Source organism: Ranitomeya imitator, chromosome 3 (assembly GCF_032444005.1).
Source record: "Ranitomeya imitator isolate aRanImi1 chromosome 3, aRanImi1.pri, whole genome shotgun sequence".
Lineage (NCBI taxonomy): Eukaryota > Metazoa > Chordata > Amphibia > Anura > Dendrobatidae > Ranitomeya > Ranitomeya imitator.
In genome coordinates, this window is record NC_091284.1 from 533,035,818 (window position 1) to 533,056,311 (window position 20,494).

Below are 20,494 nucleotides of genomic sequence, written 5' to 3' on the forward strand. Positions count from 1 at the left end.
ATTAGGTATATACTCACCCTCGGAAGCGCCCTGCTTCCTTCCGACAGCCTTCCTTCCTAAGAATCAGCCCTTCCAGGACCTTCGGTGACGTCGCGGGTGACGTCGCGGCTTGTGATTGGCCGCGCGAGCGGTCACATGGGCGGCCACGCGGCCAATCACAAGCCGCGACGTCACCGCGACGTCACGGCAAGGTCCTAGAAGCGCGGATTCGAAGGAGGAAGGCTGCCGGTTAGTACCAGGGCGCGTCAGAGGGTAAGTATTGCAATATTTTTTATTTTAATTCTATATTTTACACTTTAATCTGAATTCCGATACCAATTCCCGATATCTTAAACATATCGGGAATCGGGATCGGAATTCCGATTCCAGATTCAAAAGATCGCCGACTTCATGGCCGACCCCCCACTGGGGTCGGGTCGGGTTTCATGAAACCCGACCTTGCCAAAAGTCGGCGACTTTTGAACAATTTCGACCCGTTTCGCTCAACCCTAGTCTCTACAATATCTACATGTCATTTCAAAAGAATTATAACAAAGATTGTTTTAAAAGAACCAAGAAGAAGACAGAAGACATCAAGATGAAGACCAGATGGCATCAGATGATTATGATCGGACCAGTGATGCTTCAATTATGTATAGGGAAGTATAATTATATATTTTATATGAATATTGGTCACGGCTTACCGTAACATGAATTTACATATCATTATGTTATTGAGTACATATAACAATATTATTATTCTAATTTTTTTATTATTATTATAATGGACATTAAATTATTTTGTCCAAGAAGAAGAAAAGAAGAAAGAAGATCTTATCAATATATTTACTTTGAGGCTTCCAATCAATGTCTATCATCTTCAAAAGGGGGAATTTAAAAATATTCATTATTGAATTATTACACTCAATTCTGTACTGAGCCTCGTGGAAGGTTTGTCTGACATTCCAAATGCTATTTCTGTATATTTAGCTCAGAGTAAAAGCGCAATATATAGAGAGCACGTGATCTATGACACACATATATCCATGGCTCTTAGGAGGGGGGCTGTCACTTGAGGCTGTCACTTGGGGCCTCCTCCTTCACTCTCTACAAACTTCAGACTTCACACAGGTGGAATGAACACCTGGTAGCCATGTGCTTGCTTTTTCTGAGACATCTGGTAAAGAGTCCTGATTAAATAAATATGCGAAATTTCCAATGCAAAATGGATGAAAATCACTGAAACAAGATTTGAAAGACTCTTGGCTGGCTACAAAAAATGTTTACAAGCTGTGATACTTTCAAAAGGGGTTACTACTAGGTACTTAACCATCCAAACTTTTGATTCGGCACATTTTTCTTTTTGTCAACTTGTTTAACTGTTCACAATAACAGTAATTTTGACCAGGGATGCCCAAACTTTTGCATGCCACCATATACAGATATATACATATACAGATATATACACTTGTGCTCAAAAGTTTACATACCCCGGCAGACTTTTTGCTTTCTTAGCCTTTTTTCAGAGAATATGAATGATAACACCAAAACTTTTTTCTCCACTCATAGTTAGTGGATGGGTGAAGCCATTTATTGTCAAACTACTGTGTTTTCTCTTTTTAAATCATAAAGACAACCCAAAACATCCAAATGACCCTGACCAAAAGTTCACATACCCCATTTCTTAATACCGTTAAGAATATTGCCCCCTCTAACTTCAATGACAACTTGAAGTCTTTTGTGGTAGTTGTGGATGAGGTTCTTTATTTTCTCAGATGGTTAAAGCTGCCCACTCTGCTTGGCAAAAAAAACTCCAGTTCCTGTAAATTCTTGGGCTGTCTTGCATGAAATGCACGCTTGAGATCTTCCCAGAGTGGCTCAATGATATTGAGGTCAGGAGACTGAGATGGCCACCCCAGTACCTTAACTTTGTTCTCGCTGACCTCTGTCCAAATGTAACGTTTATGGTTGTGGGCAAAAAGTTAAATTTTAGTCTCATCACTCCAAACTACCTTGTTCCAGAAGTTTTGAGGCTTGTCTCTGTGCTGTTTTGCATATTGTAGGCCAGATACTTTGTGGCATTTGCACAGTAATGGCTTTCTTCTGGTGACTCGACCATGCAGCCCATTTTTCTTCAAGTGCCTCCTTATTGTGCATCTTGAAATCAGCCACACCGCTAGTCTTCAGAGACTCCTGTGTTTCAACTGATGCTATTTTTGGTATTTTCTTTGCATCCTGAACAATTTTTTTGGCAATTGTGGATAACATTTTTGTTGGTCTACCTGACCGTGGATTTGTTTTTACTGAGCCCCTGATTTTACATTTGTTAATCACAGTTTGAACTCTGCTGACTAGCATTATCAATTCCTTGGATATCTTTTTGTATTCCTTTCCTGTTTTATACAGTTCAACTACCTTTTCCCATAGATCCATTGACAATTTTTTTGCTTTCTCCATGACTCACAATCCAGAAATGTCAGTGGCTGGATGAAAGATGCAAGAGTCTGTTTGGATCCAAAAACTCACTCAGCTTTTATACACACACTGATTACAAGCAAATAGGTTACAGGTTAGTATGTTACCTTTAGTAGCCATTCAAACCCATTTGTGTCAACTTCTGTGCATACTACCAGGCCAAAATCACCAGAGTATGTGAACTTTTTATTAGGGTCATTTGGATGTTTTTGGTTGTTATTATGATTTAAAAAGAGAAAACACAGTAGTTGACAATAAATAGCTTCACCCAACCACTAACCATTAGTGGAGAAAAAGTTTTGGTGTTATCATTCATATTCTCTGAATAAAAAGTCCAAGAAAGCAAAAATTCTGCCGGGGTATGTAAACTTTTGAGCACATCTGTATTATTATTATTATTATTCATTTTTATAGCGCCATTTATTCAATGGCGCTTTACATGTGAATGGGACAAATATAGACAAGTATAATAAACATGAGTAAAACTAGGCACACACAAGTACAGGAGGAGAAAGGACCCTGCCCGCGAGGGCTCACAGTCTACAGGGGATGGGTGAGGATACACTAGGTGAGGGTAGAGCTGGTCATGTGGTGGTTCAGTAGACTGAAGTGGGTCTTCAGGTTTCTTTTGAAGGTTTCCATGGTAGGTGAGAGCCTGATGTGTTGGGGTAGAGAGTTCCAGAGTATAGCGGAAGCACAGGAGAAGTCTTGGATGCGGTTGTGGGAGGAAGAGATGAGAGAAGAGTAGAGAAGGAGATCATGAGATGATCGAAGGTTGCGTGTAGGTAGGTAACGGGAGACCATGTCACAGATGTATGGAGGAGTCAGATTGTGAATGGCTTTGTATGTCATTGTTAGTGTTTTGAACTGTAGCCTCTGGGCAATAGGAAGTCAATGAAGGGCCTGGCAGAGAGCAGAGGCTGGGGAGTAACGGGGAGACAGGTGGATTAGTCGGGCAGCAGAGTTTAGGATGGATTGGAGTGGTGCCAGAGTGCTAGAGGGGAGGCCAGAGAGTAGGAGGTTGCAGTAGTCGAGGCGGGAGATGATAAGGGCATGTACTAGTGTTTTTGTGGTTTCATGGTCAAAGAATGTACGGATCTGGGAAATGTTTTTGAGTTGGAATCGGCAACAGTATATATGTATTCAATGCTGCCTGCACAATACACTCAAAGTCACAGCTCTACTGCCCTTACACACAGTCCCGCTGTCTGACTGTCATTCAGGCAGACATGTAGTACTGTTGACTAGAGATGAGCGAATATGATCAGACCCCTGCTTATTCGGCAACCTATAGTGCTTACTGAATAAGTACAGCGGGAACTCGAATAGATGGAGTGCTCCTGCTGATCAGCTGTTCGGCTCTGCAGCTGCATGTGTCGTGAGTGTGTTACAATCACAACACATGCATGGAGAGCCCAACACAAAGGCTCTCCCTGCATGTGTTGTGATTGTGACACAGCCTTGACATATGCAGCTGCGGAGCCAAACTGCTGATCAGCCAGAGCGATCCAGAAAGCCAGGCTCCCTCTGCAGCTTATTCAGTAAGCGATATAGCTTGCCGAATAAGCAGTGACCCGATGATATTTGCTCATCTCTACTGTTGACTCCACAGTTATGCACAGCTTACACTCACACTTCTGCTTTCTATACAAAGTTTTTTAGTGTACTGATTGCTAACACAGATTTGCTTAAATTTCTGTCTATATATTCCAAGTTTTGCCAACAAAGGTTTAAATGGATGTAATAACAATACAGCAGAGCTGAAATTGCTGCAGATTGACAGCAGAATATTGTACACAGCTGTGCAACCTGCTCTGAACACTTGTGATTGTGAAACAATAAATGCAGAAGCTCTGACTTCTCTCCCCCTCTAGTCCTGACATCTTGTGTAGATTGTTTTACTCTTTATTTGAACTTTCTAACTCACTCACCTGAAATAAGGAGGACAACTACACTGTTCATGCATGCAACCACTTCCTCCTGGCGGCCATCTCCTGTCTCACTACTAGAACCAGAGAGGTCTCGTGCTCAGATGAGAAGTTCAGGCCATGCCTTCTCCTGCTACTGAGCTGCTCTGTCCTCTCACCATATCAAAAGGGCTTCGGCGGAGAGAGCAGCCCACAGCAGGGAGTGGCCCCTCTGGCAAATGGCAGATGGCCAGTCCAGCACTGGTAATAAGATATTCCCCTTTCTTATGTGGGTGTAATAAAAACTTGTGACTAGGAATCTGAGATTTAAGACAAGCCTTATACACTGACAGACACTGACTGTGTGCTCTTGACTCTGATCAATCGATGCCCTAATTTGATCAAAACTGGCAAGTGTGTGAAACACTTTGAGTTTTTCCTAAAGATTTTCCTACAGAGGAATCGTGCCTGAAATCCTGAGACTGTCAAAACTTGATCTCTTTTGGAGTTGACGGCAAAGACCTCTCTGGGAATCACTGAATAAAGTTGTGGTGAGTCACCCATTGTGTTACTAATTCAGTGTTACCTAGAGAGCTCTGGGACGCGTAATTGGTGGTCCGAAGAAGACAATCTCTGTTGAACCTTTGTATGGTTTATTATATGTCTTTAGAGGTATAACTGACTATTTAAATGACGGTTAAATGAAAATTGATTCAAGTTACAAGTAGCCAACCTTGCCCAATGATTCTGGGAAGGTGCCTTTGCAGTTCTACCTGTATATTGCAGGAGTCAGAGGATTGTTATATGCTGTCCTTGTTGTATATATGACTGGAATGATATTGGCGTAGACTTTGAGGATCCTTCAATGTGGGACTGAATGTTTTTTTTGGGTGACTAATAAGGGACTACAGTCTCTAATTGATAAGGGATTCGGTTAGGTGTGTTTTCTCACATATGGTGAAGGAAAAAGTGGTACCATAGGAAAGTCCATAACAAAGGAATCCTTCATGGTTGGGTAGTACACTGGGGATATAACATTTTTACCCCTGTAAATTGATAAGGTCACCCTCTTGAAAGGGGCGCAGAATGCAGTATTAGCCCGAACACAGCAGAAGGAATAATACCATTGATTATGGAGTGTGGATTGCGTGGCTAACGTATTGTAAAATTGTGTTGATAAATTAGAATCATTGTCCTCAGTGCCTGTGCTTTGTTTTGTGTGAATGTAAGAAAGCAAAAATCATAGCAGTTGTCCTTATCCAGCTAGCAGCATATTTAGTATCTAGACCGAGGAACATAGCAGCCAGAGAGGGAGGATTTAATTGTCAAGCTGTTGATACTTCCTAGAAATTCTTCTCTTGAGAGAACAGTGGTTCTGGGAGTTTAAATCCTTCACTTGCAAAAAAAAATGAAGTAGGGAGAAGAATAGAGTCTTCTGCGGTTAAGACACAATAGCACATTAAGTTCTTCAGATAATTACGAGCATTGAAGTTGCTATCATGATATCTGGCAACTATAAGGAAGTAAGCAACCTCAGCGGTACCACCCTTGTCAATGCATGTGATATAGTAGAAATATTAAGAAGGTATAGGAGAAGTGTATTTGTAATTAAGAATAATGACTGAAAGATAGATAAGAACAAACTTGAGCTGGCTAAGATGAGGTTAGAAGTAGCCAAAGCAACTCTCAATGAGTGAGCACATACCAAAAGAAACCAACCAGGCACGGAACTGCATATGTAATCTATGATAGTATAAAAAACCAAGAGACCCCTGCAGTCTCTGTACTTGATGAATTACTAGCATCTCTTTTAGCACTCCTGCATTATGCAGGAACAATGGAATGGAACTGCTAACATTGTGGCCAACAGAATCCCCTTGGGATTAATTATTGTGATCTGTTGATCCCAATTCACAAGGATAGCACCCAAGGTGCCTCTGTTCCCGATGAGAGCCAGGAGACATGTAAACTTTCTATCTCCTAGGACAGAAAATAACCTGCTGGTACATAATCCAGCCCAGATATAACCAACATCAGCATATTGGCCCTGGCCCCCCAGTGAGCTCATTGTTTTCAACCCAGTTCACGGAACACATGAAAACATCTAAAAACTCCAGAGATTCTTGTTGTCCTTATAACCTCCCCGTTTAACACTTCCCATATAACTATCAAACGCTGTAATGTTCTAAATCCAGCTACACTGTTAGCAGTGGATTTAGAAATGGGGGGTATTAGGATGGGGAAGAGGGAGGGACCAGGAGCCAAGACCTGCTCTTGTTTTTCTAGCAGATGAGGAACCTTAGTTTGACATGACACATGAACAAGATTGTCAGGCATTGATGGAGGCAGAAATAAAGGGCTTGTCAAATATCACTGACGTACCACTTACTAACCCCTGTGTTGAGTATTTTGCTAATAATTCCAGAGCTTGGGACAGTGAACAAGAATGATTCATCACCAGGTATGCAGTAGTCCACTATGGTAAGCCAGTAATACAAGAACCCCTACCCTCCAGCTGAGCTGAAGGCACTCGCTGCAGAGTGCAAACTGGGAAGAGATTAATGTATTTTCTGACACATGAGACGCTTTTGGGGTAACACGTGACGTTTTCGCCATTTGGCAGAGCTGTAATTTCCTGACCTTGCCCCAGTGGTTGTTGATCACAAACTACTGCAGATCTCCCAGACCCAGCCTTCCCCACATGAACAGAGTACATCGGCCAAAGTGGGTGCGGTGTGATCAGAGTCAGGGGTAGGGCAGGTAAACAGCAGGATTTGCCTCTCACGCAGCCTATTACCCATGATGGATGCCCTGGCACATTTCCTGCTGCATAATTCAAAGAATTTGATATATGCAGTAGTGCTACAAACTGGTGAGCCTTAAATTCTCAAACGTGGCTACAAAGCATGTCTCGTTTGTGCAGGACATAACCCCAGTAGTCCTATTTGAGTCCAACAGAAATGCACACCAAAATGCAAATACATGTTTCAGAGACTGCAGATGGACTACATACAGCTACCTATGTTGGGTACTTATGAATACTTCCTGGTATGCATTGGTGGCCTGAAGCTTGTACTGGGACCAAAACTAACACAAAAATTGATAAGTGATGTGGTCTGCGGATATATGGGGTACCTGAGACCATGCAGAGTGACAGAGGTACTCACTTAAAATGATGCCTTGATACCTGTTATCTGATGCCTTATTCCAGAGAAATCTACTTTTTTCTTATATGCAAAGGAACTGTTAAGATCTATGGGCTGGACAAAGATCTCCCTTAGAATCTGTCTCCAGAGCCTGTTTTATATAAAAGGGGATTTAACAGTGTTAGAGATGTAATGACTGACAGTCTGCTATCCTGATCTACAGAGATTGACGGGCAGCATGTATCAGGCACTGCCTGTATGAACTCAGCCAGATATGTTTGACACAGCTTTTCGGAGAAAAACAAACTTTAGGCTATGCGCATTCTGGAAAAAAATGCAGCATGTTCATTCTTTGTGTGGAATTGCGGGGATTCCACACACATGGGAATGCATTGATCCGCTTACTTCCCACATGGGGCTATGCCCACCATGCGGGAAGTAAGCGGATCATGTGCGGTTGGTACCCCGGGTGGAGGAGAGGAGACCATATAATTGTTAAAAAAAAAGAATTAAAATAAAAAATCATGATATTCTCACCTTCCGGCGGCCCCGGCAGCCTTCCTGCTCCTCGCGATGCTCCCGTTCCCAGTAATGCCTTGCGAAAATCACGATTTTTAATTTTAATTCTTTTTTTTAACAATTATATGGTTCCCAGGGCCTGGAGGAGAGTCTCCTCTCCTCCACCCTGGGTACCAACCACGTAAGATCCACTTACTCCCCGCATGGTGGGCGTAGCCCCATGCGGGAACTAAGCGGATCAATGCATTCCTATGTGTGCGGAATCCCCACGATTCCGCACAAAGAATGAACATGCTGCGTTTTTTTCTGGAATGCGATTCTGCCGCAGAAAAAAGCAGCATGTGCACAAAAATTGCGGATTGCATTCCAATAAATATGATGCTTAATGTAAGCTGTTTTTTGCCGTTTTTATAGCGAAAAAAACGTGAAAAATCCTGAACGTGTGCACATAGCCTAAAAGCCACTGAAGACTGAGCTGCACTGTAGAATAGTTGGACAGGTGGGTCCCCAGCAACTTCTCCCCACACAGTCGGTGTGACATACATGTAAGTGTAACATTTTCATTCTAGCCCTTTTTTCATATGTATTTAGGGAGGGTTTACCCAATATTACTATTATATATTAGGGCTTATGCTTTACTCATCTACTGAGACATGTATATGTAATCACCATCTGTATATGTTAGTGTTGCCTTGCATCAGTGCACAGCAGCCTCTGATTTATTGTATAGTTTGTATTTGTTTATGTTTTAATTAATAAAATGTATTTTATGGGTACCTACTTTGTAGGTCTTTTTTCCTACCTTCCTTGCTTGTTATAAGTTTTTAAACATGTCTGGAAGGGTAAAACGTGCATGTCACTTATTTGAAGCGGCTCTCGATGAAACCCATACCAGCTAGGCACTGTGCCATTAAAAGCCTGCAAAAAAGCATTTCAGTCAAAAAACCCTTGCAAAATGCTTTAAAAACGGTTTAAAATTGCTTGCCCCAAAACTGAAGGAGCTTATCGTGAAGAAGCTTACACTGTTTTTGACCACCTCTGAAAATGTAAATTGGAGTTGTTCAGTACTATTATATTGATGGCATATCCTTTGGAAAGGTCAACAATATTAGATTGCTGTAGATGTGACACCAGGCATCATCACCAATCAGCTGTTTCTGGTGCTAGCAGCGGTGGATGGGATCAGTGGCGGGGCTGAAAAGCTTTGTCAACTGTATACTAGTCATCGCTGGGTACTGCACATCAGCCCCTAGTAGAATGAATAAGGATGGATCTGCTGTACCTCATTGGGGCCACCATACAGTTGACAACATGTTAAAACTACAGATCAGTTTTAAATCCCCCAGAAAGGCAGGTTATGAATGATGTGATGACAAGCATGGACGCAACTATAATACATGCAGGGGTTGCAGTCTCAACCGGCCCCGGAGACAAGGAGGGACCCCAAAGTTCTCGTTGCACTGTGTGAAAAGACTATTACTATTAAAAATCTGTGATAATTTGGGGCCCCATTAGAGATTTTGCATTGGGGCCCACAATCTCCAAGTTACACCACTGATGACAAGGATATTCTGTATTATAGTTTAGTCTGTAGTCTAGTTTACAGTCCTTTGGGGTAATTTCTCTTTATCATTTTCAGCATAGCTTTGACTTGTTGGACTTTATGTTGCATGATACATGTATGTTACATTAATTTACCTGCTGTTTCCATTTTCAATTCTTTCTATATCTTCATCAATTGTCCTGACGGATATTCGGTGCAGCACTGGATATGATGATTGAGTAGTCACTATGGCAGCCATCCTGAATCACAACCAAATGGTCTTCACAGTGTAGTAAATGGCTAAATAAACAAGAAAAAATTGTATCAGTATAAAAAGTGTCCAAATATTAGGAAGCTAAAATGTGAACTCCTGTGTGCAGTGTGGTTACTTTGGAGTAATGAGTTAATTCACATTGTCCTTGTGCCCATGCAGAGGTAGTCCCCAGGTTCTCTGGATATAAGCATTTAAAGCGAACCTGTCACCAGTTTTGGCCAATGTGAAGTAAGGCCACCACTTTTCCGGGCTGATATACAGTATCCTATAATGCTGCATATCTGTCCCCAACCTGACCTGTATGAGAAGAAAAATAACTTTTATTATACTCATCTGTGGGGCAGTCTGGTCTGAGAGGCATTGCATTTCTCGGTTGGGCGCCTGTAAGCAGGTTGTGGGATGCAGTGACGGACAGGAGGCAGAGCAAGGGATAACAGGTTTAATAACAGGGGAATACTCCACGCAGGGAGGTAAAGGGTTAAAACAGTGAATTAAACAGTATAGATGGCAAAGGATATTGGGAGATAAAGAATAATGGTTCTAGTAACAGCATTTCCTGTGAAGCACTTGTGCCAGAAGTTCCTCAAACTGTAAATCCTGCTGGGAATTCAATAGCATCGGCAACGGCTGGCGCAATATCTTTTCCAGGAAGGTGCTGTGGGCATCAATGCCCTGTCTTCTGGTGGCAGAGGTCGGTCTCCGGTACCTTCCACTGAGCCTAGTCCATATGTTACAGTGGCTGATAAGGGTTGGGACCACAGTATTGTACGAGCCCAACATGGCTCAGCAAATATAAACTGGCAAAATCAGGGTCTCCCGTGAGCGGGAAAGTATATGCTGGTAAGGTGGGTTACACAAGACTATCCAGTACTCGGTTCTCTCTTTGCGGCACGTGCGCTGTACTCACGGTCATGAAGCACACGGCACCTCAAACTCTGTCAGTTACTGGGCGCGCTGCCCTTTTCTCTCTATGCTGCACGCTGTCTGCTCCTGCCAAGACTGAAGCGCCGACAACCACTGGCACGTTGCTCTTCTGGCGGGGTACTGCACCTGATCTCTCTCTGGCAGCATGCACACAGTACTCACTAGCCCAGAACGTTCAGCACCTTGCTTCGTGGTGATCAACGGGCACCCTGCATGTCCCTCCTCACAGTCTCTGTCAGTGGTGGCGATGGGGGTGCTTGAGCACGGGGCTGCACTATACGGATGCTCTGGGACCTCCGCACTCACTGATCCCTGCGGCTGGCGGCGTGAGAAAACAGACGCTGTCCTGCGCATGGCTGGTGCTCCCAGGATGGAGCACGTCACTCCCTGTCTGCTGCTGAACACACCTGGCTTTGCACTCTATGCAGCAGTCCCTCCCTCTGGATTGCTGCTGGGCACACTGCTCCCCACAGCATGGCGGTCCTCTTCAGATGGTAGGGCCCTGCCGCAGTTCTGGTACTCTGTGGTGGGGAGGGGAAGCGGAGCACGCTGCTCACCTCCTTGCATGCTGCCCTGGGTTGGCGCCAAACTGCTCTGCTGCACGTGCTTTCCCCTTTTATATCTGTGCCCCCCTCGGTCAGGAGGAAGTTCTCCCTCCCTCCAGCTCTCAGGCAACAGAGGAAGGTCCACTTCACTAAAGCTTCTCCCTGGGAACAGAGGATGAAGCCTTTTCAGTTCCAGACCTGGCACAAAGGTACCCGCAGTCTGGTCGTCCACCTTACACGCCTCCCATCTTTTTACGATCCCCGTCCTCCTGCTTGCTTCATGTGGATGACGTGTCCCTACATCATCCACACAATCTCCTCGGCATCACGCTCCTGACTTCTCTGACCTGTTGAGGGAAAAGAAAAGTACTGCAGCGCGCATGCACCGAGTCTCTTTGACCTTTCTCAGTGCCTGCTCACTGCAGTACCTTGCGCTGCACTCAACAGGCCAGAGAAGTATGCCTATGCAGGAGCGTGATGCCGAGCAGACTGCATGGATGACGTAGGGACGCGTCATCAACATGAAAGCAAGGAGGATGGTGATCGTAAGAAGATGGGAGGTGCTGGACCAAGAAGAGCGACACCCTTTGACCGGACCGCCCGCAGGTGAGAATAATAAAAGTTGTTTTTCTTCTCTTACAGGTTGGGTTGGGGGCTGATATACAGCCTTATAGAATGCTGTATATCATGTCAAATTTACATCAGCACAATTTTGGCAACATATTTATTTTTGTTAGGACGTAATAAGGGTTAAAAGTTGACCAGCGATTTCTAATTTTTCCAACAAAATTTTTTTTAGGGACCACCTCACTTTTGAAGTGAGATTGGGGGGTCAATATAACAGAAAATACCCAAAAGTGACACCATTCTAAAAACTGCACCCCTCAAGGTGCGCAAAACAACAATCAAGAAGTTTATTAACCATTTAGGTGCTTCACGAGAACTAAAGCAATGTGGGAGGAAAAAATGAATATTTTACTTTTTTCACCAAAAAATTATTTTGGAACCAATTTTTTTTAATTTTCACAAGGGTACCAGGAGAAAATTGACCACAAAATTTGTTGGACAATTTCTCCTGAGTACGCTGATACTGCATGTGGGGGAAAACCACTGTTTTGGAGCATGGCAGGGCTCAGAAGGGAATAAGCATCTGTATTAATGTACTGATGGTGGTTTTGGTGCTGCACTCATGTACTGATGGTGTTTCTGGCACTGCACTCATGCACTGACGGTAGTTCTGGCACTGCACTCATGCACTGACGGTGGTTCTGGCATTGTACTCATTTATTGAGGGTGGTTCTAACCTTGTACACATGTAGCAATCCAAAACGTGTTACATATCTATGTTCAACCTTAAAACATGCCAAAACTTAGAGATTTGAGATTACAAGAAAGATTGGCCGAGTTTCTGTTACAAAAGACTTAGTTTAAGTTAGTGTGTGTTCACACTGATTTTTTCTCAAATTGTTCCAGTCATGTATTAATGTACTGTTGGTGGTTCTGGCTATGTATTCATGAAACTACTGCTTTAAAAATACGTTTGAAGTCCTTGGGATCAGTTCAGTATGGCAATGTGGCCCTTGGATCAAAAATGGTTGTGCATCCATGGGTCTTGTCTGAGGTATGTATTTATTCTATGGTTTGGTCCAGTGTCTAAGTTTGTTCTGGTATGAAAATTAACTTAGGGGTCTGGCCTAGGGTCTGAATTAATTTACCATTCTGATCTGGGGCCTGATTTTATTTAATTTGCTAGATTCTGGAAGCAAGAGGTCGGGGATGACTGCATAAGTGAGCAGTCAAAGATGTCTCAACAGCAAATTCCTCAGCTAGAGAAGTAAAGAAAACAACAAAAATAAATCACTGGATTTTCAAGATCATCTCTTCTAATCTGTGTATTTAAAGGGAACCTGTCATGTCCCCAAATTGTATTAACCTGCAGATAAAGGGTTAACCTGCAGGCTAATATCATTCTAAAGCTGTCCGGCTGCCACACTGAAAGCATGGCTACCAGGCGGAAGTTAAAGGGAACCTGTCACCCCGAAAATCGGGGGTGAGGTAATCCCACCGGCATCAGGGGCTTATCTGCAGCATTCTATAATGCTGTAGATAAGCCCCCGATGTTACCTGAAAAAGGAGAAAAAGACGTTAGATTATACTCACCCAGGGGCGGTCCCGCTGCTGGTCTGGTCAGATGGGCGTCTCCGGTCCGCTGCGGCGCCTCCCATCTTCTTTCCATGACGTCCTCTTCTGATCTTCAGCCACGGCTCCGGCGCAGGCGTACTTTGCTCTGCCCTGTTGCGCCGGAAAGGTCAGAGGCTCGGCGCCTGCGCACTGCAGTACTTTGTCTGCCCTCAACAGGGCAGAGCAAAGTACGCCTGCGCCGGAGCCGTGGCCGAAGATCAGAAGAGGACGTCATGGAAAGAAGATAGGAGGCGCCGGAGCGGACCGGAGACGCCCATCTGACCAGACCAGCAGCGGGACCGCCCCTGGGTGAGTATAATCTAACGTCTTTTTCTCCTTTTTCAGGTAACATCGGGGGCTTATCTACAGCATTACAGAATGCTGCAGATAAGCCCCTGATGCCGGTGGGATTACCTCACCCGCGATTTTCGGGGTGACAGGTTCCCTTTAACTTCATCTTTCAGTCATAGAGGTGTACTGGCATGGCCTCAGTCTCCGTTCAGTATACAGTGGGCGACAGCTGTAAGCACTCCCTGGCTTATTGATTAACAGCCATCTCAGTGCAGAGACTGTGGTCAGTCAATGAATAAGGAGGCGCTTGCAGCCGCTGCTCACAGTGTACTGAATGGAGACTGAAGAAGCGCTGACACGCCTGATAATCAAGCTTTCAATGCGACAGCAGAGCAGCTTTAAAATGCCATTAACATTCAGATTAATAGTTCATTAGCTGAAGGTTAAGCGGCTAGCAACCTTGCTGATACGTTACATCAGAATGATATTAGAATCACGTTGAATTTTCCATACCTAACTGCTAGCTCCTGATGATCATGGCAGTAATCCATTATGATGAAACGCGTCAGACTTAATTTATACATTTGATAATCGACCTATCCAGTGTACATCCTGGCTGGGATCTGCGGTTCCATATTGAAGAGCACTGTATGTTTCTTTTTAGCCTGTGTTGGCTTAGGAGAGCAGTGATGCCTATGTGCTTTATACTGATATCCTAGAGGAGGGCACTTTAATACTAGTTATATTGATAGTTCCAACTAAAATACAGTGTGCTGCTGTCAAAAATTTGTCACCATTTAATATCCAATGACAATAGATAATAAATGTATTATAGCAGTGACTCCACTTAATACACATCATATTGCTGTTAGTAACTGCTATAATTCCAACGTTTATTGAAAACTGCATTTGAACAAACAGAGTGGTAGCTCAATCTAATGATATAGGGGTTAGCTACTGTAAATACACATAATAACATCTAGACTCAAAGCCCTTTAAGGGCAGTCGTCTTCTCGGGTTCATAAAGGAAATATTATATTGAATAACTCTGTTATAATGTGGGGGCAAAAACTTGAATGACAGTATATATACAATAGAGGAGAAAATATTACGTTGCAATAATTAAATTAAATTAAATTTGCTTTCCGGTTGATAGGGCGCGAAACCTTATCTATTAGATTGTTTAACATCTGTGCTGAAATCACAGATCTCAATTAGGATATCACTGGAATATTGTGGTTGACCAGGCACTTTTGTGTGTTTTAATAATAATAAAACAAAATTTTACAAGAAATTTGTCATTAAAAGTTATGTTTTAATGTAAATTTTTCTTTTCTACAATTAGATTAGTCAGTGAAAAGTTAAAATAATATTTTTTGGAGAAATTACAAATATTAGTTTCCTATGAAACTATTCATTAGCTGAAGGTTAATAGCATTTGGAGACAACGCAAAAACGCAATGTATTACAGCTCCAGCAATGTGGATGGGATTTTATATGCGTAAACTAACCCGGGGTGCGTTTTCCAATTTCGCAGCATGTTAATTGCGAATTTTCCCCATAAACTTACAGTACATTAGATGAGGACAATCCACAGAAAATAAACACACGTGTTTTTAGTAAGTTTCAGATGCGGAAATGCATCAAAGATGCATGTCAATAAAGTTTAGTCAAAGCAAAAAAACAGGAAGCATTAAAAACAAAGCAGCTTTATTTAAAGCATGACACACCAAACAGAGACAAAAAAAGCAGTGTCAGAAACGCAATAAAAATGCAAGGTAAAAAAATACACGCAAAAACACAATTAAAAATGCAAGTAATCTAAGTTAAATTATATGTGCAGAAATGGTGCAGAAATTCTGCAACATCAAAAATGCACCAAAAGGTAATCATGGGAAAGTAGCCTTAGGATTTGCTCATATCTGAGAATAAATTCGATATGTACAATGTGAGAAAAAAAATAACATTGCATTTGCACCAATGTTATTTAACCCCTTCATGACCTTGGGATTTTTCGTTTTTCCGTGTTCGTTTTTCACTCCCCTCATTCCCAGAGCCATAACTTTTTTATTTTTCCGTCAATTTGACCATGTGAGGGCTTATTTTTTGCGGGACGAGTTGTACTTTTGAACGACGTCATTGGTTTTAGCATGTCGTGTACTAGAAAACGGGAAAAAAATTCCAAGTGCGGTGAAATTGCAAAAAAAGTGCAGTCCCACACTTGTTTTTTGTTTGGCTTTTTTGCTAGGTTCACTAAATGCTAAAACTGACCTGACATTATGATTCTCCAGGTCATTACGAGTTCATAGACACCTAACATGACTAGGTGAAAATAAATTCCAAACTTTGCTAAAAAAAAAAAAAAAAAAAATTGGCGCCATTTTCCGATACTCGTAGCGTCTCCATTTTTCGTGATCTGGGGTTGGTTGAGGGCTTATTTTTTGCATGCCGAGATGACGTTTTTAATCATAGCATTTTGGTGCAGATACGTTCTTTTGATCGCCCGTTATTGCATTTTAATGCAATGCTGCGGCGACCAAAAAAACGTAATTCTGGCGTTTCGATTTTTTTTCTCGCTACGCCGTTTAGCGATCAGGTTAATGCTTTTTTTTAATTGATAGATCGGGCGATTCTGAACACGGCGATACCAAATATGTGTACATTTTTTAATTGATTTATTTTGATTGGGGCGAAAGGGGGGTGATTTAAACTTTTATATTTTTTAAATTTTTTTCACATTTTTTTTAACTTTTTTTTTTTTACTTTTGCCATGCTTCAATAGCCTCCATGGGAGGCTAGAAGCAGGCACAACCCGATCGCCTCTGCTACATAGCAGCGATTAGCTGTTCGCTGCTATGTAGGAGAAAATCAGGTGTGCTGTGAGCGCTGACCACAGGGTGGCGCTCACAGTTACCGGTGATCAGTAACCATAGAGGTCTCAAGGACCTCTATGATTACAAGGTACAAGCATCGCCGACCTCCGATCATGTGACGGGGGTCGGCAATGCTGTCATTTCCGGCCGCCCGGCCGGATGCGGTAGTTAAATGCCGCTGTGAGCGTTTGACAGCGGCATTTAACTAGTTAATAGGTGCGGGCAGATCGCGATTCTGCCCGCGCCTATTACGGGCACATGTCAGCTGTTCAAAACAGCTGACATGTCCCGGCTTTGATGCGGGCTCACCGCCGGAGCCCGCATCAAAGAGGGGCTTCTGACCTCGGATGTACTATCCCGTCCGAGGTCAGAAAGGGGTTAATGTGGCAGTGTTGATCTACTAGTTTTTTTCTGGAATTGCTGCGTATGGCCAAGTAAAACATGCGAGACTCACCAATGCAAGTCAATGGATGTGAGAAAAAAAAATCGCACGGCACACGGACCATGTGTGTGCAATCCAAATGTTCTGCACACATCTCAAGAGAAACCCAACATTTCATCAGCCAAGTACAGTAAATTGACAGCCAGAACTGTCAGAATAGAATACATTGCGTGCAGAATTATTAGGCAAGTTTTATTTGGATCACATGATACTTTTTATACATGTTGTCCTACTCCAAGCTGTTCAGGCTTGAGAGCCAACTACCAATTAAGTAAATCAGGTGATGTTCATCTCTGTAATGAGGAGGGGTGTTGTCTAATGAAATCAACACCCTATATAGGGAGTGCTTAATTATTAGGCAACTTTCTTTCCTTTGGCAAAATGGGTCAGAAGAGAGATTTAACGGGCTCTGAAAAGTCCAAAATTGTGAGATGTTTTGCAGAGGAATGCAGCAGTCTTGAAATTGCCAAACTTTTGAAGCATGGTCACCGAAAAATCAAGCGCTTCATGGAAAATAGCCAACAGGGTCGCAAGAAGCGTGTTAGGCAAAAAAGGCGCAAAATAACTGCCTATGAAATGAGGAAAATCAAGCCTGAAGCTGTAAAGATGCCATTTGCAACCAGTTGTGCCATATTTCAGAGATGCAACGTTACTGGCGTATCAAAAAGCACAAGGTGTGCCATACTGAGGGACATGGCCAAGGTAAGAAAGGCTGAAAAACGTCCACCTTTGAACAAGACACATAAGATAAACGTCAAGACTGGGCCAAGAAATATCTTAAGACTGACTTTTCAAAGGTTTTATGGACTGATGAAATGATAGTGACTCTTGATGGGCCAGAGGCTGGATCAGTAAAGGGCAGAGAGCTCCATTCCGACTGAGACGCCAGCAAGGTGGAGGTGGGGTACTGGTATGGGCTGGTATCATCAAAGATGAACTTGTGGGACCTTTTCAGGTTGAGGATGGAGTGAAGCTCAACTCCCAGACCTACTGCCAGTTTCTGGAAGACAACTTCTTCAAGCAGTGGTACAGGGAAAAGTCGGTATCGTTCAAGAAAAACATGATTTTCATGCAGGACAATGCTCCATCACATGCCTCCAACTACTCCACAGCGTGGCTGGCCAGTAAAGGTCTCAAAGAAGAAAAAATAATGACATGGCCCCCTTGTTCACCTGATCCGAACCACATAAAGAACCTGTGGTCCCTCATAAAATGTGAGATCTACAGGGAGTGAAAACAGTACACCTCTCGGAACAGTGTCTGGGAGGCTGTGGTGGCTGCTGCACGCAATGTTGATCGTAAACAGATCAAGCAACTGACAGAATTTATGGATGGAAGGCTGTTGAGTGTCATCATAAAGAAAGGTGGCTATATTGGTCACTAATTTTTTTTGGTTTTGTTTTTGCATGTCAGAAATGTTTATCTCTAAATTTTGTGCTGTTATATTGGTTTACCTGGTGAAAATAAACAAGTGAAATGGGAATATATTTGGTTTTTATTAAGTTGCTTAATAATTCTGCACAGTAATAGTTAGCTGCACAAACAGATATCCTCCTAAGATTGCCAAATCTAAAAAAAAAACACTCCAACTTCCAAAAATATTAAGCTTTGATATTTATGAGTCTTTTGGGTTGATTGAGAACATAATTGTTGATCAATAATAAAAATAATCCCCTGAAATACAACTTGCCTAATAATTCTGCATGCAGTGTAGATATAGACTAGATAGATAGAAATATGTCAGTGAGAAATATAATAGTTACTATATGGTGGTTCTGGCACTGCACTTATGCACTCATGGTTGTTCAGTGACAATACACTGAATATATATATGAAAATTGTGTAATTATTTGGAAAGGGGAAAATATTCATGTATTTTTCCAGCCTATTAATATCAGCTCACAGCTGTCCGTGTAGCTTTTAAAAAGGGAGACCCCAAGAAAATGATGTCAGGAATCCCCTATTTTTCATAACCAGTATAGGCTGAGCAGACAGCTGTGAGCTAATATTAATAGGCTGGTAAGGGGCCATTGATATTGGCCCCTTCCCATACTAATAACATCAGCCCTTAACCACTGTAGAAATGGCACATTCATTAGATCCAACAATTCTGGTGCATCCTCGGCTTAGCCTTGGCTCTTCTCGATTGCCCTGGTGCGATGGCAATCTGGGTAATGGTTTTGGAATTGATGTCAGCTATGTAATGTCCGCTGACATTAAGACTGGGGGTTAGTAATGGAGAGGTGACTGTCAGACACCACCATTACTATTCCCGTAGTTAAAGAGAAAAGTCCTTTAATTGTAAAAAGCACTCTCCAACAATTACCCTCTTTTATCCATTTAATAGCCTAAAAAAAAGTAATCCAAAGGGTCTGCCGTAATCCACCATATGGACATCTCACGACAATCCCTGACTTTGCTACATCGTGAGGCAGTAGCAGTAAGGTTACCGCTCACCCCAGCAGCTGGAACACACCGAGAGTAGCGTGTGAATCTGACTGCTGTAACAAGCGGTGACGTCAGAAAGGTTATTGCAGTTCACAGCCAATGTACTGAGGTAACCTTACTCACGTCATTACTCGCAGCATGAGAACTGGCAGTAAGTTTTAGAAAGTTCCACATTTGGAAAGAAACAATGGGTCAATAAACCATTTATATTTTTTGGACCTTGGAGTGCTGCCTCTATTCTTCTGGATACTGTCTATCTATGGGGCGGCACGGTGGCGCAGTGGTTAGCACAGCAGCCTTGCAGCGCTGGAGTCCTGGGTTCAAACCCCACCAAGGACAACATCTGCAAAGAGTTTGTATGTTCTCTCCGTGTTTGCGTGGGTTTCCTCCAGGCACTCCGGTTTCCTCCCACATTCCAAAGACATACTGATAGGGAATTTAGATTGTGAGCCCCATCGGGGACAGTGATGTGTGCAAAAATGTAAAGCGCTGCGGAATATGTTAGCGCTATATAAAGATTATTATTATTATTATCTATGTATATAGGATTTTTATTGTTAGAAAACTAGCTTGAAATGACGGAGAATTACTGTATGTTAAAGATGATGTTAAAAGCACATTGCATACGGATTGCATACGCATGTCCTACTGATATCATGCAGTGTCACCTCACCTGACACTAGTCAACATTTCTGGCTGAGAACCGCAGCGAGTTTATATACGCAGATATGAGCGAACCTTTAGTCTAGCTGAGACCTAATGAATGATAACTGGGTGTTACCATTTCCTTTGTCAATAGGATCAATAGGATGTGTTCCTGGTAATGATTTAGCAACTGATTGAAATTTGAATTTGGCAGTTTGCATGAATTTGACCAAGAAATTAAATTTGCATAAAAATGATTTTACTCTGAATTGACCTGACCAAAGAAGACATGGGAGGACCGA

At 42.6% G+C, this 20,494-nt stretch overlaps 1 protein-coding gene across 2 annotated transcripts in view; it reads right to left on the reverse strand.

Annotated features, from left to right (window-relative positions):
* The window catches only part of CNGA3 (cyclic nucleotide gated channel subunit alpha 3), a 154,580-nt gene that overhangs the window by 111,298 nt on the left and 22,788 nt on the right, over positions 1 to 20,494 (reverse strand). For both annotated transcript variants that reach the window (XM_069757815.1, XM_069757816.1), the window contains exon 2: positions 9,725 to 9,869. In XM_069757815.1, the coding sequence (XP_069613916.1) occupies positions 9,725 to 9,828 (104 nt within the window). In that variant the 5' untranslated portion in view covers positions 9,829 to 9,869. The remainder of the gene's footprint in view (positions 1 to 9,724; positions 9,870 to 20,494) is intronic.